Source organism: Hypanus sabinus, chromosome 5, assembly GCF_030144855.1.
Source record: "Hypanus sabinus isolate sHypSab1 chromosome 5, sHypSab1.hap1, whole genome shotgun sequence".
Classification (NCBI taxonomy): Eukaryota; Metazoa; Chordata; class Chondrichthyes; order Myliobatiformes; family Dasyatidae; genus Hypanus; species Hypanus sabinus.
The window spans coordinates 43,378,361-43,398,006 of NC_082710.1; the positions used below are offsets into that span (position 1 = coordinate 43,378,361).

General features: G+C 41.3%; 1 protein-coding gene across 1 annotated transcript in view; it reads left to right on the forward strand.

The window, feature by feature from the left end:
* Positions 1-19,646, forward strand: part of dapk1 (death-associated protein kinase 1) — a 188,008-nt gene that overhangs the window by 128,845 nt on the left and 39,517 nt on the right. The window contains exons 19-22 of the mRNA XM_059969851.1: positions 7,273-7,350; positions 13,028-13,250; positions 16,930-17,118; positions 17,510-17,707. Coding sequence (XP_059825834.1) covers positions 7,273-7,350; positions 13,028-13,250; positions 16,930-17,118; positions 17,510-17,707 — 688 coding nt within the window. The remainder of the gene's footprint in view (positions 1-7,272; positions 7,351-13,027; positions 13,251-16,929; positions 17,119-17,509; positions 17,708-19,646) is intronic.

A 19,646-nucleotide genomic window follows, 5' to 3' on the forward strand; every position in this document is an offset into this window, starting at 1 on the left:
GAACAGTGGAAGACTTTCAAAGAGATTTTTTACAGTGCTCAACTAAAATATATTTCAGTTAAAAGCAAGGACAGTAAGGGTGGGCAGAGACAGCCGTGGCTAACTAAGGAAATAAAAACAGGCATCAAACTGAAAGCTCGTGCATACAAAGTCACCAAGGATAGTGAGAAGCTGAAGGATTGAGAAGATTATAAAGGGCAACGAAGAACCACTAAGTAAAGAATAAAGAAGGGGAGATAGATTATGAAAGTGAACTAGCCCAAAATATGAAAAAGGTAGTAAAATAATTGTATAAAGTGGAAAAGGATAGCTAAAGTGAATTTGGGGCTCTCTGGAGATGCAAAGGGGGAATTAATACTGGCTAATGTGGAAATGGCCAAGTAACTATTTTAAGTCGGTGGAAATGGTCTTCAGTAACTATTTTGTGTCGGTCTTCACAGTGGAAGACATGTCTAACATGCTGAAGAGAGATGTTAAATTTGCAATGAGAGGTGAGGAAGTTGATAAAGAGATGGTGATGAGCAAACTAGCAGGCCAAAAGGTAGACAAGTCCCCTGGTCCTGATGGGGATGCATCCTAGGGTACTGATAGAAATGGCAGAAGTTATGTTTGTGATAATGTACCAAAATTCTCTGGACTTTTTGGCACCTGGATTGGGTGGGGGTCGTATTGGCCTATTAGCATGGACGCCTATTGGTTAACCAATAGAAGGCAGAAAGTTGGAAAACTTAGGTGTTTTTCTGGTTGGCAGTCAGTAATGAGTGGCTGCTGCAGGTGTCGGTGCTGGACCACAACTGTTCACAATGTACATAAAATGTTTTGAAAAAGGGGACCAAGGGTAGTGTATTAAAGTTTGCTGATGACACTAAATTGAGTGGAAAGGCAAATAATGCCATCGAAGATGTGGAGAGTCTTCAGAGAGGTATAGAGTAGATCAGTTAAGTGAGTGGGCCAAGGTCTGGCACATGAGGTATAATATTGATAAATGTGAGTTCATCCTCTGGAAAGAAAAATAAAAGATCAGATTATTATTTAACTGATGAAAGATTACATCATGCTGTTGTGCAGAGGGACTTGGGGGTGCTTGCGCATACATTGCAAAAGGTTGATTTGCAGGTGCAACAGGCAACTGTGCAGGGTACTGCTGAGTCCGCTTCTGGAGTACTGTCTGTAGTTCTGTGCTCCCGACTTGAGAAAAGATGTACTAGCTTTGGGGGCAGTGCAGAAGTGGTTCAAGTTGATTCTGGAGATGAACAGATTAGCCAATGAGGAGGGAGTGAATCGCCTGGGACTATACTCACTGGAATTCAGAATGAAAGGGGATCTTAGAAACAAAATGATGAAAGAGATAGTTAAGATAGAGGCAGAAAAGTCGTTTGTACTAGTAAGTGAGACAAAAACTGGGAGGCATTGCCTCAAGATTCAAGGGAATAGATTTAGAATGGATATGAGGAGAAACTGCATTTCTCAGAGATTAGTGAATCTGTGGAATTCTCTGCCCAAAGAAGCAGTGGATGCTACCTCATTAGATAAATTTAAGACATAGATTTGTGTGTAACAAGCGAATTAAATATTATGGGGGAAAGGCAGGAAGGTGGGTTCAAAGTTCAAGCTTTTATTTAAATGGAAGTACATATATGTCACTGTATACAATCCTGAGATTCATTTTCTTGCAGGCATTCACAGTAAATACAAGAAACTTAGTAAAATCAGTGAAAGATTGTACTCAACAAGGCAGACAAACAGCCAATGTGAAAAAGTGGACTATTTGCAAATACAAAAAGAAAGAGTGAAAACAATAATAAGTAAATGAATATTGAGAACATGAGATGAAGAGTACTTGCAAGTGAGTTCATAGTTTGTGAGAACAGTTCAGTGATGGGGCAAGTGAAATTATCGTGCCTGGTTCAAGAGCCTAATGATTGGGAGGTAATAACTGTTCCTGACCCTGGTGGTGTGGGTCCTGAGGCTTCTGTATCACCTTCCTGATGGCAGCAGTGAGAAGCGAGCATGTCCTGGGTTGGGGATAGAGTTCCTGCTGATGGGTGCTGCTTTCCTGCAACAACACTTCGTGTAGATGTGCTCAATAGTGGGGAGGGCTTTACTTATGATGGACTGGGCTGGCTCCACTACTTTTTGTAGGATTCTCTAATCAAGGACATCGGTGTTTCCATACCAGGCTGTGATGTGACCAGCCAATATGCTCTCCACCACACATCTAGAGAAGTTTGTTGAAGTTTTACCTGACATGCCAAATCATCGCAAACTTCTAAGAAAGCAGAGGTGCTGTCGTGCTTTCTTCGTAATGGCACTTACACACTGGACCCAGGAGAGATCCTCTGAAATGATAACACTGACCCTCTCCACCTCTGATCCCCCAATGAGGACTGGCTCATGGACCTCTGGTTTCCTCCTCCTAAAGTCAATAATCAGCTCCTTGTCCTTACTGACATTGGGAATGACATTGGTGTTATACTTGGCCTCGCAGTCAGAAATGTAAAGTGAGTAGATCAGGGGGCTAAGCACACAGCCTTATGGTGCACTAGTGGTGATGGAGATCATGGAACAGATGTTGTTGCCAATCCATTGGGTCTACACATGAGGAAATAGAGGATCCAGTTACACAAGGAGGTATTGTGGCCAAAGTCTTGAGGATTATTTATTAATCTTGAGGAGATGATGGTACTGAATGCAGAGTCAATGAAGAGAAACTTGAAGTTTGTGTCTTTGCTTTCCAGATGTTCCAGGGTTGAGTGAGGAGCCAATGAAATGGCATCTGCTGTTGATCTGTTGTGATAGAAACATAGAAAACCTACAGAACAATACAGGCATTTCAGCCCACAAAGCTGTGCCAAACATGTCCCTACCTTAGAACTATCTAGGTTTTACCCATAGCCCTCTATTTTTCTAAGCTCCATGTAGCCATCCAGGAGTCTCTTAAAAGACCCTATCATTTCTGCCTCCACCAGCAGCCCATTCCACGCACTCCCCACTCTCTGCGTTTATATATAAAAAAAAATAAAAATAATTAATCCTGACATCTCCTGTACCTACTTAGAAGCATCTTAAAACTATGCCCTCTTGTGCTAGCCATTTCAGCCCTGGGGAAAAGCCTCTGACTATCCACATGATCAATGCCTCTCATTATCTTGAACACCTCTATCAGGTCACCTTTCATCCTCCGTCGCTTCAAGGAGAAAAGGCCGAGTTCACTCAACCTGTTCTCACAGGACATGCGCCCCAATCCAGGCAACATCCTGGTGCTGGCATCAGTATTGCTCTCTCATATTCAAGCTGGGTTGTGTTTGTCTGCAGGCTTGCTCTTGCCAGTAACTTTCATGAATGTAAGCACTTGGGCTATATATATTATTTTGTGTGACTGTGTGTTTGCTGCTCTCTTATATGTGCCTTGTGTTGTGTATGGCTGTGGATACTGTGTTTTGCACCTTGGCTGTATCATAGGTATTCATGATCAAATGACAATTAAACTTAAGAACAATCTGTTTATTCTCTCCTCATACACCAAACCCACTATCCCAGCAATCAAATCAATCAGCTGAATCTTCAATTCATTCTCTCTTTTGTGAATATACCTTCCCAGTGTTATTCCAGATGCAGGTCACAAGTGCTGAATATAATTTGAGTACGGCATCCCCACTCTAGAATTGAAATTATTCTGCCGCAAAGATCAGCATACTGTTTGCTTTCCTTATTGTTGACGTGCCACACTGAATACGGTTTATATTTATCAAATAGAAAATCATCCAATTGCATTTGCCATTAATTTGTGGGTGTGGCTGGCGGCCAAGACTCCATCTCTGTGAAGATGGCACCGACGAGACTTGGCGATGCTTCGCAGGCAGCAAAGCTACTAACAATTCTATGAAATGTACTTTTTCAGGACTATGATCACTGCAATCTGCAGCTTATAGTTTCCCGCTGGGCGGTGTGCTTTTGAACCGTCTGCATGATCTGGCGTTCTTGTGGTATTCTGAAATATTTGGCGAACTGGGCTCTCGAGAATACAGATATGGCCGCAGTGGCCAGACTTTGGGCTGGACTGAATTGACAGGGCCCGGGCCCTGGAGCTGATAGTGAACTGGAGCTTGGCCAATTTAAGCGCCAAGCCAGATTAAAAAGATTCAGGAATCAAGGCCAAGGGTGGAGGACGAACGGGTGTTCATCTCCCTACTGCAGGAAGTTCTACTCACCTCAGTACTGAACTGACACTGCGGCTGTGGCCTGCAGCCACTGTGAATTTACTTTCACTGGATTGTTTGCTTTTTTTAAAAAATCCTTTGCATGATTTGTTCTTTTTCACACATTGGATGTATGACTGTGCCGGGGAGTTTTTCATGAATTCTGTTGCTTTTCTTTGTTTTCTGCAAGAAGATAAACCTCCAGATTACTTATGTAATACATATTAATAAGTCTACTTTAAACTTAGAAAAGACAGCTGCATGCCCAGTTTTAGAATATCCTTTCAGATATCAGAAGTCTCTTTATATATAATATTAAGAGCAAATATTAGTCTCGGTAGTTTTTGAAGTTAAAACCTTAATTTTAGCTTTTTAAATTTTTCACAGCCAAAAGCCAGTGATTGAACAGCAAAAGTGCAGAAGTTCACTGCAAAGATCCGTGAACAAGACGTAGGGAGAGGGGTATCCATTTTACATTTCTCACACTGCTCCCTCTAAGCTGTGCAGCCATGTAGGAACCAGAATATTCCCCCGCACAGTTTTCAGCCAGTAAAAACATCCTGCTCAGTGCAATGGTTGGCCCACACAGCTGGTAGCCTCCAAACCTGATGGTATGAATATCAGTATTTCCTACTGGTTTAAAAAATTCCCTCTCCTTCCCCTCTGTTCTTCACTCTGACCTCTTACCTCTTCTCATCTGCTTCTCACCTTATCCTGTGTCCCCTCCTCCTTTCCTATCTCCTATGATCCACTCTCATCTCCAACCAAATTCCTTCCTCTCCAGCCCTTTACCTTTCTCACCACCTGGCTTCACCTACCCCCTTCTAGCTATCCTCCTTCCTGTCCCCTCCCATGTTTTTTATTGTGCCATCTTCCCCCTCCCTTCTAGTTCTGAAGAAGAGTTTGGGCGCAAGGTGTTGACTATTTATTTATTTCCATGGATCCGAGTTCCTCCAGCACTCCGTGTGTGTTACTGCAGGTGCAGTAGCCTGACTTGCATTCCACATCCCAGATTAGATGAGATTGTTTAATGTCATTTCCAGTACACAGGTGTAAAGAAAAATGAAATAATTGGTACTCTGGATCAGATGCTGTAGGAGAAAAAAAGGCAGAATAAGATGAAGAACACAATAAAATTATTTAAGATTGTTTATATACAACATACTTAAGCACATCACCCCTAATGGGACATAGGCTGCCGACAGCAGCTTACCAAAGTCCTCTGCCCTGAGCCAGTATTTTAACTTAGTCCCAGGTGTAACCCATCTTCGAAGATCCTTCCTCTCCGAGGAATAAGGACTTTGGAGCTTCTGTTGACATTTCTGTAACTCTGGGTTTTTAAACGGAATGAGATTGCCAGACCCATGCCCAACCTTCCTCCTTTCACAGCCGGACTTGGGACTGTCCATGGCAGAGTTAGGTTGTATACAAAGATTCATTGTATGTTTATAAACTGACACTAGGCACAGGAGTGTCTGTACATAAGGCGACTGACAGGAAATGAGTAAGTTGAGAGGTGTGGAGGGGTGGGTTAGTGGGTGGAGGTGTTGATCAGTCTTACTGCTTGGGGAAAGTAACTGTTTTTGAGGCTGGTGGCCCTGGCATGGATGCTACATAGACTCCTCCCTGATGGGAGTGGGGCAACAGTCCGTGCGCAGGGTGGGTGGAATTTTTCATGATGTAACTGGCCCTTTTCCAGCTCCTTTCTATATATACCTCTTTGATGGTGGGTAGGCTGCTGCAAATGATGCATTGGGCAGTTTTGACTACCCGTTGAGGAGCCTCCCTGTCTGCCCTAGTGCCGTTTCCGTACCATGCAGCAATACAGCATGTTAGGATGCTTTCTACTGTGCATATGTAGAATGGTGCAAGTATAGATGTGCATAGTCCAGATCTCCTCAGCCTCTTCAGAAAGTAGAGTCGTTGGTGAGCTTTCCTGATTCTGTGGAATGTGGTCTGGGCCCATTAGAGTTTATGTGATGTGCACTCCCAGGAGTCTGAAACTTCTCACAGTTTCCACTGCCGTGCTGCTGATGTGAAGAGGGGTGCGAGTTCTCCTGAAGTCCATGACCATCTCCTTTGTCTTGTTGACATTGAGGAAGAGGCTATTTGCCTGACAGCAGGCCTCGAGTTATTCCACCTGCACGCTGTAGATCGTCTCATCGTTGTTGGTCCTAAGCCCCACAGATGCCGCGTCGTCGGCCAACTTGACGATGTGATTGCTCAGGTGCTTGGCTGTGCGGATGTGAGTGAGCAGAGTGTAGAGCAGTGGGTTCGGTATACAGCCCTGGGGCAGTGGGGGCACCTGTGTTGAGGATGATGGGGAGGGAGGAGCTGTTGTGCATCTTGACTATCTGAGGTCTGTTGGTTAACAAGTCCAACACCCAGCTGCACAGTGGTGTATTTAGACCGAGAAGTAGGAGTTTGTTCAAGGTCTTTGGGACAATGGTGCTGAATGCTGAATTGAAATCCAGAAATAGCATTCTGAGATAAGTGTCCTTGTTTTCGAGGTGTGTCAGGGCCAGATGCATGCTATGGTATCTGTCATATTGTGAGATTTGGGAGAGGTTTGTGTGTGGGTGGTGGAGGAAGAAAATCTTTTAATAAAAATGCTGGGCATGGTTATATATGAACTGTACTAACTGACGTGACTAGCAAACCTTAAAAAAAAATCTTTTATCTAGCATCACCAGTATTCCGGATAAAAACACTAATATCCATGTTAATTACTAATGTAACATAGGGAGATATTTTGTGAAGGTTTTATCTTTCTCTGTTTTCAACAGGCGTTCATTTACATTATGCATTCATGCTTAAATGCTATGTTTAAGTATGGTGATAGGATCTAATTACTGTGCAGTCAGTGCTGTAAATCTGGTTCATTTCAAAATCTTTGCAAATGAATTGCTAAGCAGCTCTTGGCTCCGTGTCTAGATGCACAGTTTGGTATATTTAATGTTCTAACCCAAGAGTGTGAAAATAAATTCACAGGTTGCAGAGAGACCTCTCACGGATTAGATATGAAATTAAGTGGGATTCAGTCTAATTGGATTGATTGTTGATTGCTTAATAGGATGGAAGAACTGCTGAAGATCTTGCTAGAGCTGAACAGCACGAACAAGTTGCCAGCTTGCTTGCCAGGCTTAAAAAGGTAATGCATGTATACGAGTCCAGGATCTTGACGATGGGCATATGTTAACACACGGTGGCTTGTATTACACTCTCCCACATGAACGGATTCCTGTGAAATGGTCAGGCAATTCAACTAAAATTCCAGTTTGGAAGTAAAATTTCTGGTGCAGTTTAAGCAGTTGGTCTTCCTGGGTTTTTATGGGGGGTGGGATGTGTAAATATAATAAGAGAATGCATAATATAATAAGAGAAAACAGATTTTCAGATATGACCATCGGTAGAAACAGTGAAGTCCTGAGCTGAGCAGTATTGTAACTGTTTATAGTGCCAGCTCTGAGTACAAGTGGGTTCCTCTAGCTGTTTTATCATTCATTTATATTAGCTATTACCTCAGTTATACTTACCCGCCTCAGTGTCACATTCCTTACGCAAGAAAAGTCATTTAGCTATGACAGTGTAAGGTAGGAGGACTAAACTTTTCTGAATTGTAATTCAGCTTCTCTTGTTTGTTAGCAATTTACTACCATAACCACGTACAAGAGTGGAGTCAAATTAGCTGAAGCAGTCACAACCTTGACCCTGGCAGGCTATCCAATTCTGCCCTTGTTCGGCCAGAACAGGTTTCATTAATTGGGGACCAGTCTCTCATGATTATTAATGACATTAACACTATCTACCATTGCATTAACTTTTTAATAATCTGACCAAAGTGTCAAAGCTAACCAACAGTACAGTATTTACTGAACGAAATTGCAGGATTACAGTTACAAGTGGTTTTGCAATAGAGGTGTTACGTTAACATCTTGCCTCTCACTAGGCAATGTGCTGAAGACTTCCTTAATTGCCATTAGCTGCCTACTATGCATTCGCCAGATTATTTTATCAGGTGATAAATGTTGCTGATCAGGTGACCACCAAGGAAACCACACACAGATTTAATTTGGGACTGTAATGCTATTTACAAGGAAAGTTTTCTGACCATTGATTGAAATTCAGAGGCTTGAGACTTCCATTCCCAACTATCCTGCTGGTAAACGTACAGTCTATAGAATCTAAAATTGAAGACCTCAAGAGCAAGCTTGCTATACCAGAGGGACATCAAGGACTGCTTTGTACTTAGCTTCATGGAAACATGGTTCACACCAGCCATTTTGGATGTGGCACTGCAGCTCAATGGCTTCACCATTCTCCTCAAGGATAGGACAGCTCAGTCTCTTAAACACAGAGGAGGGTGGAGTATGGTTGATGATCAACTCATCGCAGTGCACAAACATGGCGGTAAGATCTCAGTCCTGCTCACCCCACCTGGAACACCTAGCAGTCAAATGCTGTTCATTTTATTTGTCGAAGGGGTTTTCAGCCACCATCCTGGTAGGGGTGTACTTTCCACGTCAGGCCAATGTCAAGCAGCAACTGGAGGAGCTGAGCAGCATGATCAGGCAGGAAACTGCATACCCTGATGCCTATCACTGTATCTCCCATCACTGTGGGAGATTTCAACCAGGCCAGCTTGAAGACTGAACAACTACCAGCAGCATATCAGTGTGCCATCCCGTGCCCACACTTTGGAAGCTCCAATCCACTGGCTGTACTTCTACTCCAGGTAGAGACGGAAGACTGCAGCATCAGTGACAAGGACAAGAAGCTATGGTCAAGGGAGGTGGAAGAGTGCTTACAGCACTACTTTGAGTCAGATAACTGGACAGTATTCAGAGATTCATCTTTGAGTGTGAGTGAATACTTCATCAAGACCTGTGTGGATGAGTGTGTGCCTTTGAGAATATACCGAATATACCCAAATCTAAAGCTAGAAATGAACCAGGAGGTTCATAGTCTGCTGGGGGCCAGATCTGTGGTATTTAAGATGGGTGATCTAGAACTATACAAGAAGTCCATGTACAACCTACAGAAGGCTATAAAGAGAGAAACTTAACTGCAGTTGAAGTTAGAAACTGCACTGGATGCACATCAGCTCGAGTAAGATTTACAGACCATTACTTCCTACAAAGTGAAACATCATGAATAGCTGTGATGCTTCACTCCCAGATGAACTCAGCACTTTTTATACACGCTTTGAAAGGGAGAATAAAACCACATCTTTGTGAATACTTGCAGTATCTGGTGATCCTGTGATCTCTGTCACGGAGGCCGATGTCAGAGCATTTTTCCAGAGGGTGACACCCCCCCTCCCACCCGCAAGGCGTCTGGCCCGGATGGCATATCTGGTAGGGCTCTGTAAATCTCACTGCTGTAGTCAGAGATTTCCACCTGTTTCAGAAGGGTGACGATCATACAGTGTCCATGAAGGGCTGTGTGAGTTACTTCAATGGCTATCACCCAGTGACACTCACATACTGTAATCAAGTGCTTTGAGAGGTTGGTAATGACTGGACTTAACTCCTCCCTAAGCAACAACCTGGACCCACTGCAGTTTGTCTATCATCACAACAGGTGTAATCTCACTGGCTCTCCACTCGGCCTTAGATCACCTGGACAATTGTAATACTTACGCCGGGCTGCTGTTTATTGACCACAGCTCAGCATTCAAAACAATCATAACCTCAGTTTTAATCAAGAAGCTCCAAAGCCTGTACTCCCTCAGCAACTGGATCCTTGATTTCTCACTGGGAGGCCTCACCTCTGCAGATCAAAAATAGAATCTCCTCCTCACTGACAATCAACACTGGCATACCTCAAGGATGCGTGCTTAGCCCACTGCTCTGCTCTGTCTTTTCCCACGACTGTGTGGCTCAAACACCATCTATCAATTTGCTGATGACAGAACTGTTGGCGGCAGATTTTCAGATGGTGATGAGGAAGTGTGCAGTAGGAAGATAGATCAGCTGGTAGAGTGATATTGCAGCAACAACCTTACAGTCAACGTCAGTCAGACCAAGAAATTGACTGGGACTTCAGGAAGGGGAAGTTGAGGGAACACACACCAGTTCTCATTGAGGAGTCAGCAGTGGAAAGGCTGACCAGTTTCAAGTTCCTGGGTGTCAATGTCTCTGAAGATCTATCCAGGACCCAACATATTGATGCAATTACTGAGAAGGCAGGGGAGCATCTATATTTCATTAGGGGTTTGAGCAGAATTGGTATATCATTAAAGACACTTACAACTTCCTACCGATGTACTGTGGAGAGCATTCTAACTGGTTCCTTCACCATCTGGTGTGGAGGGGCCACTGCACAGGATCAAGAAAAAAGAACTGCAGAAAGTTGTAAACGCATCAAGCTCCATCAAGGGCACTAGCTTCCCAACATCAAGGACATCTTCAAAAGGCGATGCCTCAAGGAGGTGGCATCCATCATCAAAGGACCCCCATCGCCCAAGACATGCCCTCTTCTCATTGCGATCATCGAGGAGGAGGTGCTGAAGAGACAGACTCAATGCTTCAGGAACAGCTTCTTGCCTTCCATCATCAGATTTCTCAATGGACAATAAATCCATGAAAACTACCTCACCATTTTTCTCTTATTTTGCCCTACTTATTTAATTTATTTTTATATATACTTTATATTTTATTTTATAGTTTTTATTACTATGTATTGCAGTGAACTGAAAAATAGCAAATTTCATGACATATGCCGGTGATATTAAACCTGATTCTGATTCCTTCATAAATCATTCAATTATTTATTTTGTCTAAAATGTGATATTGATGCTGTTCTACTGGATAATTCTTTCTCCCTCTTTCTCGCATGGGAGTTTGTTCTGCTGTGAAGAAGCAATTAAAATGGAAAGATTCAGCTGCAATATCTGTAACCATAACCACTGTAACTAAAACAAATACGTGAAAGCCACATAATAAAACTTTTATTAGGATAGGATGACAATAGAATTTTTTAAAATTAGAATTTAACTCAAATTTCAAGTATTCTAAAGGCACCTTTCCCAAGAAGGAGGGCGGTAGATACCATGCCACTGAGCATCTGTCATTTTGTTAGCACCCTTCTTGAGGATCATGCCAACGCAGTGGCAAGCTACATTTCAAACCATGAAGTGTTCTGCTACTCTAATTTGTGCTGTATTGATGACTGCAGGTGGAGTTCGGTGCACTAGAAAATCAAAGAGCTTTTCAAATCGGCCTGCTGTGCACAGTAAATCAGAACCATTCAGCTTTAGTGGAAGGGTGCAGGCGAAGAGGATGGGATAAGGCGGATGAGTGAAGGAGGGGGGGAGGTGGAGCCAGTAATAAACTGGTCTAAAATACCAGTACAAAAATGGGCAACGCTTGCTTTGTGTTAGAACTGTCCCCGGTAAGAAATCTGTGGGTGGCCATAATATTTTAAAATTGCTGGTGAAAGAGTGCTGAGAGGGTGGTTAAATGAAGAGGTGGAAGCTCTGAAGTGAGAGACTGAAGGAAAATTTGGATTGGGAGTTGATGGTTTGCAATGAGTGTTCAAGATTAACTACAAGCAACATGCTTGTATGACACATGTAAGCATGTGTATGCACACACATGGTAAATCTATGCAACAAAGCGTGGACTTCCTGGGCCAAGCCTCACTCTGGTAGCTGGTGTGCAGCAGCCATCCTATATTGAAAGGATTTTTGTACAGGCATCTTCCCCTTAGAAATTGAGCAGGTCATCCTCGATCCTGAGGAGAGGCAGGCGGGTCATCTCTGAACTGGAAGAGCTACCAAAGTTACTGGTAATCACACAAAAACTGCACACACCAACTGAATTATTAGTCACTCAAAACAAAATAAAGATTTCAGGCTTCCTAGTCCACTTTACTGGGATTCTTTCAAACTAAATTTAAAAATATGAAAATTCAAAAAGTTATTTTTAATTTTAGTGACTTTTTTTAAAAAAGCAATGTATACATATATACATTGTATAAAATATTAGACTGAAAACTTTTAGGAAGCATCTTATTTTTCATTTTGTCCTTGGCACACAATGCAATTGAATCTTAACCATCTTAATTTGAATTCCAGAATATCAAAAGAATGTCCTTGCGTGAGTAATAGCTGTACCATCTCTCAGAGCAATTCGCCATCAAATGCTTTTGAACTGTTCTGTAGTGCAGGCAATTATACCAACAGTGTTGTCCCACAAATAGCTATGAGAAAAAATGGCTAATGAATCTGTTTTACAGTATGAATGTTGGCCAAAGCACTGGCAACTCATTAACGTGTGTACTGTGGGATATTTTCATTTGTGCGCACAGATGCAACTTTGATTTAACTTTCTCTGCAAACCACACTAAAGAAAAACATTAAACATTTTTCTTTTTGGAGCTGCTAATTCACACCTTTTGTTAGAACCTTTTACAGCAAGATGTTTACTGACTGGAGTATTCTCAGGCGTTTGCAATCTGCCTGTGTATGGTCAGAAGAGATTTCACTCCCTCTACTGGTGACATTTATATTGCTGGCTGGTGTGCGCTTGCCTCAGGGAAGACCACTGTTTCATAAACACATGATCGTGATCTTGTAAGGATTTTAGTATTTCAGAAAGTGTTTCACTTATTGAGGTCCATATCTATATTTTGGAATTTCTTCATTCACTAATTTTGATGTTCTCATGGCCTCATTTTTGCCATTTCAATAATGTTGCTGACTTTAGTGAAGCATGCTAGACTTTAAAATGAACAACCAGTCACTAAAACTAGCACCTTCACTGTAATCTCTGACATTATCAATCAATGGATTTCTTCTAATTGCATTCTATGCTTCACTTCAGGATACCCACAGAGGGATTTTCATTCAACAGCTTCGGCCTTCTCAAAATTCCCAAGTCCGAATAAAGCTCAAGCTATTTGGGCATTCGGGTTCAGGAAAAACAGCACTTGTGGAATCTCTGAAGTGTGGACTCCTACGAAGTTTCTTCAGGAGACGCAGACCAAGACTATCGTCAACCAACTCAACTCGATATCCCCCTTCCCCATCATCATCAAAACCAACAGGTATCATAAATCTGAGCCCAAAATCTGAAAGTGATTCCTTTTGGAGTAAAAGCACAATCTGCCTTATTTCTATATTCTCATTCTGAAATAACCATCAGTTAAGACAGCTGTTTTGCAAATCATTATGTGATTGGTCAACTTTGAGTATCGTCTTCATATTTCAAAATTGCACCAATAATCTAGGCAAGGTTGCTGCCATATGATAGTGTTCTTGATTTTGACAGAGGATTGAAGCTTCAGCTTTCTAAATAGATATATCCGTTTGGTTAGCTTGTGATGTTCTCGGTCTTCTCCATTTGTATGTGTGGTCTTATCCATATTGTGCATTCCATCAGAAACAGCTCAAAGGGGAGCAGATGCAGAACTCCAAAGATGTACCTTAAAAGCTAAGATTTAGTCAAGATCATCTAAACTACCTTAATGTATCTGTCATTTGTGAACAGTTTGTGTGAATGTTGGAGAAAAAGAACAGGATTCCAGTCTGGCTGTCTGTGGATAATGTTTGCTTATAAGTGTGCAAAAGTACTGTGGCGTTCGCAGTTTGACACAGCGGGAAATGTATCACTTCCTGCATTGGCTGAGATGGTTGTGTTGCATCCGTTATTAATTGTCCTGAAAACTGGGATAAGAGTAGGTAACACAAATTGAATTCAGTAATCAGAATAGTGTGCCTTGAAGTTGTGCTTTGAACATTTTTTTTAGTACAGCTGGTATTTTGTGGAGTTTCACAAAAGTAAGTGAGAGTTATAGGAGGATTTTTTAAAAAACTAAAAGTATATTTGCCTTTCAGTCATAAGCTCTTTTGAGGTGATTTTTTTTATTGCACCTTGATGCTTAGTTCTACTGTCATAAGAATTCCAAAAGGAGTGTCCTCGTGTGGGCTGATAAAGTAGTTGTTTGTGTATTTATGTGTAGTTATGTACACTCCTATTTTAAGAGAAACGGGAGAACAGTTGGGATGAGAATTTCACTTACCGTTACAATCTCAAATAGAATTGAGTTTATTATCACTGTCTTATCATGTGAAATTTGGGGTTTTGTGGTAGCAGTACAGTGTTAAGACCTAAAGTTACCATAAATTTTTAAAAAGTTGAATATTGCCAGGAGAAGAAGTAAGTGTTATGTTCATGGACCATTCAGAAATCTGTTGGCAGAGGGGAAAAAGCCATTTTTGAACTGTTTCTGATACTAGGCTAAAATATTAGTCTTTTATATTTGTGTTTTTATTTTGACTTTTTTTTCCTTGTTTCTGAAGAAAATTCCCCACCTTTTGGGGAATGGTTCCATGGGCACTGCCTTCAATGGTTTCTCGCCCCAAGCGGTCACTTTCTGCATACAGCCAGTGTTTGTAACTATTTAATTTCCAGCAGGCTTCACAATCGGATCCAAACCTGTTTGTGATTACAATCACAAACAATGTGTACTTTCAACGAGTTCCTGGAAAGGAAAAAAAAAGCGAGGTTTGTCTCCATATAACCTCGAATCCATCTGTTACACTATAGCTCCACCTTTGTTGTTTTAGATAAACTAACATGGCATGAAACGTGGAACTACGACTTTTTTTTCTGGTCAAGGAGATGCACGTGTTCTTGATGCCATAAGGAGTGAGGGGGAAATTTTACCAGAAGCTACAAAAGCTCTTTAGCAGCTGTCCTTTATTTAATTTTCAGAAATCAGGGTGAGAAGGAAGAGCTAATTGATGCAAATGCTCAGTACAGGTGGTTTATCTGCTAATAGACAACAGAAAGTAAAGCTGGCCAGGCAATTTTTTTATATATATATTGTTTAACTGCAAAAGTGGCACTGGCATCCATGAGTCAAGTTTTCACTGTTACGGTTGTGTAGTCTGACTCTCTCATCCCAACTAAAGATGTGTAAGTCCATTAATAAAGACAATAAGATAAAGAAACAGCAAACCACCAGCCTACAGTTAGTCGCTAAATGTAGTCAAGCAAAAAACAAATTATGATTAAATTTTTGAGTTAGTTTATTTTGCAGGAAGGTTTCTCATGCTATCTCATTCTCGTTAATTTTACAGTATTTCTCAAGGACGTGTATTCTTAACTTAAGTATGCTGCTTTTAAGTTGCATTTACAGTGACACCATTTTAATATGGATTCTGCGATCTAACTTCTGATCTTGCTGCCAATTTATTCTTCCTTCTCCTGGCAGTAAATTCACAGAAGCAGCTTTAAAGGTTTGTCACTGGCATAACGCTATCAAATCTACCACTGGAAGTGCCAGAAATCATCTTGTGTCGCAAATGTAATTTTTGGAGCTGTGGAGTTTGCTGTCTTTGCTGTAGCCAGATCAGCCCTGCAAACCGCTGCACTCGATGCCTGCTTTCTCATGTCAGAGACTCCTACGTAAAATGGTATAAACAGATGAGATTTATCCAAGTCAGATGGCACCTCATCCTGTCCATTGCCATCCTTCGTTGATATCCTGATCTTGCTGACATACTCTTGCACCCGTCCCATGTGCTTAAATTTAAAATCCTTGCCCTTAATCATAAGTCTTTTCTGTGCACTACCTTTAGAGATCTTCCTCCACCTAATCCTCCCTCCCACCCTGAACAATTCACTCATTTGATTCCAACTTTTCATCCTACCTTCTCTCTCCCACACACCGTGACTGTGCCGGCTGCTGTGGTCTCGTGGACAGAAACCGTGAAAACCTCTACCTCCATCTCTAATTTTAATATTTAAAATGGCTGGAGGGTCGGGGTTAATGGCATGTGAGGAGGGTTATGTCGGAGAGAAGGATGAGATTGATCTTAGTGCTGGTTAAATTGTGGCATGACATTATGATAATTGCTGTGCAGCTAACCAGGTAACTACAGTCAAGTTATTTTACACTATTGTAACTAAGTTCAAGGAAGCTTGCAGACCAAACTGATACTGTCATTCAGCACACTAGGTATATTTTTCTCTATCAGTAGTCAAACTATTTGTCTACTCAGAGAGTCAGCCATCTCAACTTAAATTTGGATGTTGGCGTTCTCTATCCTGAGAAGCTTTTTAGAACATCCTTCTGAATTACTTTGACCCAGCAAAGGTATTTTGAACTTTCAGAGGTGTCTCTCATTATGATATGTAATCCAATGGAAACATTGTCAGACTCAGCATATTGAAGTAAATCATGGCATTGTACCTATTGAAATTGTATTCAATCATCTGCAGTTGCCTTTGAAATTAAGAGTATAAAAATCTGTTGTACATTGAGTTTGGGAGACTTGACCAAATGGTGCCTTGAAGGTACAATAACTTGCTGAAAAATAAAACAGAGGATGAATGAATAACATGACTTTTTTTAAAATCAGAATGTGGAAAGAACTGAAAGATATTCACAGAAGCAATTTCTTTGATATGTATTGCCCTAGGCAGAAATTCAAGATGATTGCCTGGGATTCTGTAGATTCGGTCTGAAATTAAAACTGGAAAAGCTGACAAGATAGTATCTGGCCCACACCAGGCACTAAAACAAATTATTAAGATGGTTCCGACTGCCCAGTGAGGGCTGCATTCTGTTCTGAGCCAAGTATGACCAGGAACGCGTCCCCACTTTATTAACTTAATAACATTTTGGAAGTGTACATCTTTTGTTAGATACTGATTTTGAGAATACTTGCCAGTTAAATTGATAGGCCACATTATTTGATTGAACTGTCTCTTTTAAGTTTCAGTGAGTATTTCCAATCTCTACCCTGGCTGTGAAAATGTCAGTGTAAGGAGCAGGAGTATGATGTTTGAACCCAGCTTAACCAAAGGTGTGCTCCAAGCATTTGTTTCACCCACGCACAATCTTCACTATGCAACTGATGACCAGAGCACTAAAGCAATTGACATACAACATGCTAATATTAATGGTAAGAAGTGTCTGCTTTAATACAGCAGTGAAAACTTTCAATTCCGGAGCTTTTAGCTGGCTGCTTGCTTACAGTTTTGCGTTTATTAAACATAAAAATGCCTTTCTAACATAGTTATTTGACAATGATATTGGAGGACTAGTAAGCCCTTCTTGGTAGGAATTGGGTTGCATCAACTGTGCCAACTTAAGCAATAGTACTTAGTTCATTTTTATTTTCTGTATTTGGCTGCCATTTGAGCTTCTCTGGAACTTTCATAGCTGTGTAACAATTTTTGCTTAAGTTTTTGTGACTAATTTTAAGTAGAGTATATGCAACTGTTAACTTTAGATGTTTGTAAAATGTTATTAAGCATCTCCATATGATTGCATATTCACCCCTCTTTTTTTAGGTGTTGGTGATTTTAATGTCTGGGAGTTCTCTGGCAATCCTGCCTACTATTGCTGTTACGATTATTTTGCAACAAATGATCCGACTGCTATCCACTTGGTGCTTTTCAGTCTTGAGGAGCCATATGAGATGCAGTTGAATCAGGTGACGTTTTGGCTCAATTTCCTCAAAGCTCTTATTCCAGTGGAAGAACCTATAGGTAAGATATAAACCATGTGCTATTTAGAGGTCTGGCACATCAGCCAAACAGGATTATTATTTGAATTTTCAGAAGTGTGTGGGCACAATGACTGATCCTCAGCTGGCAGCGCTCCAGCCTGCAATTGGGAACCCTAATCTTCTGATCCAAGGGAATCTGCTGGCTTTTAAGAAAAATATCTAGACATTTTCTTTTCTCTCTGATTTCTGATAAAAGCTTAAGTAGCTTTTTTTTCTTCTCCCTGTGTAACACTTAATAACGCAGAGGGAAATTTAATCATTGGAGATACTAGAAAGAGTTTAGATATTTATCAGAATGCTGCAGGGTGTAGATAAGAGATATTGGGGTGGAAAGATGTACAGACCAGCCACCAAAGATAATGGTGAAGTTGTACGAATGTGGAAAATATGTTTAAAAAAATGTTGTGGGCCTAGCCCTATGATAAGATGTTGGTAATATAACGGGAACTTTATGAGTTGGAGGTGGAGAAAACTACAGGCTTTCAGAAAATCTCTAACAGACTTCTACATTCAGGACTTCTACGGATCTCTGTTATACAATGGCATCAGATAAGAAGCCGAAAGAAACAGTAAAATGTACAGAATTAAATAGGGATCAATGCATAAACCTTGATTCCACTTCAACCACATTAATTATCTTAATAAATCAATTATTAAACACAAATTTAGAATGAAGATAAAATAGGCAATGCCTCAATTTTAATGTTTAACTATTTGTCAGGTAATGAGAGCTGTTTGTAAACAAAATTTAAAATTGCCATTTGTGGAGTACTGTGCTTTAAATACAGCACAGCTATCTGCTGGACCAGTGAGCCATTCCCCATCCGTAAAACCATGAGACATAGTCTACTTGGCCCATTGAGTCTATTCTACCAAATCCTCATGGCTGATTTATTATATCTCTCAACCCCATTCTCCTGCCTTTTCCCTGTAACCTTTGACACCCTGACTAACCAAGAACCTGTCAAACTCTGCATTAAATATATTCAAATACTTGGCCTCCACAGCTGTCCGTGGCAATGACTCCCATGAATTCACCACTTTCTGGCTAATTAAATTCCTTCTCTATTCTAATTGGATGTCCTCCTTTTCTGAGATTGTGCCTCTGGTCTGAGACACGCCCACTATAGGAAACTTCATCTCCACATCCACTGTCTAGGCCTGTAAATATTTGATAGGTTTCAATGAGATCCCCCGCCCCCCCCACCCACCCCCCCATTCCTCTAAACTCCACCAAGTACATCATTCCTGTGAACTTTTTCTGGACCCTCTCAAATTAATCCCTGTACAAGGTACTCCCAAGTCCCATTACACTTCTGATTTTTGAATTTTCTCCCCATTTTGAAAATAGTCTACACCTTGATTCCTTTTACCAAAGAGCCTGACCATGCACTTCCTACACTGTATTCCCTTTACCACCACTTTGCCCATTATCCCAATCTATCCAAGTTTCTGCAGACTTCCTGCTTCCTCAATGCTACCTGCCCTTCCACCTAGATTTGTATCATCTGCAGACTTGGCCACAATGGTATCAATTCCATCATCCAAAGCATTAATATATAATGTGAAAAGAGGTTGTCCCAACACCAGCCCCTGCGGAATACCTCTTGTCACCAGCGCCAACCAGAATAATCCCACTTTATTCCAACTCTTTGTCTCCTGCTAATCAGCCAGTCTGCTATCCATGTTCGTATCTTCCCTGTCATAGCACGGGCTCTTATCTTGTTAAGTAGCCTTGTGTGTGGCAGCTTCTCAAAGGCCTTATGAAAATCCAAATAAACAGCATCCCGGACCGATTCTCCTTTGTATATCATGCCCATTATTTCCACAAAGAATTCCAACAGATTTTTCAGGCAACATTTTCCCTTAAGGGAACCATGCTGACTTCGGACTGTTTTATCATGTGCCTCCAAGTTCCC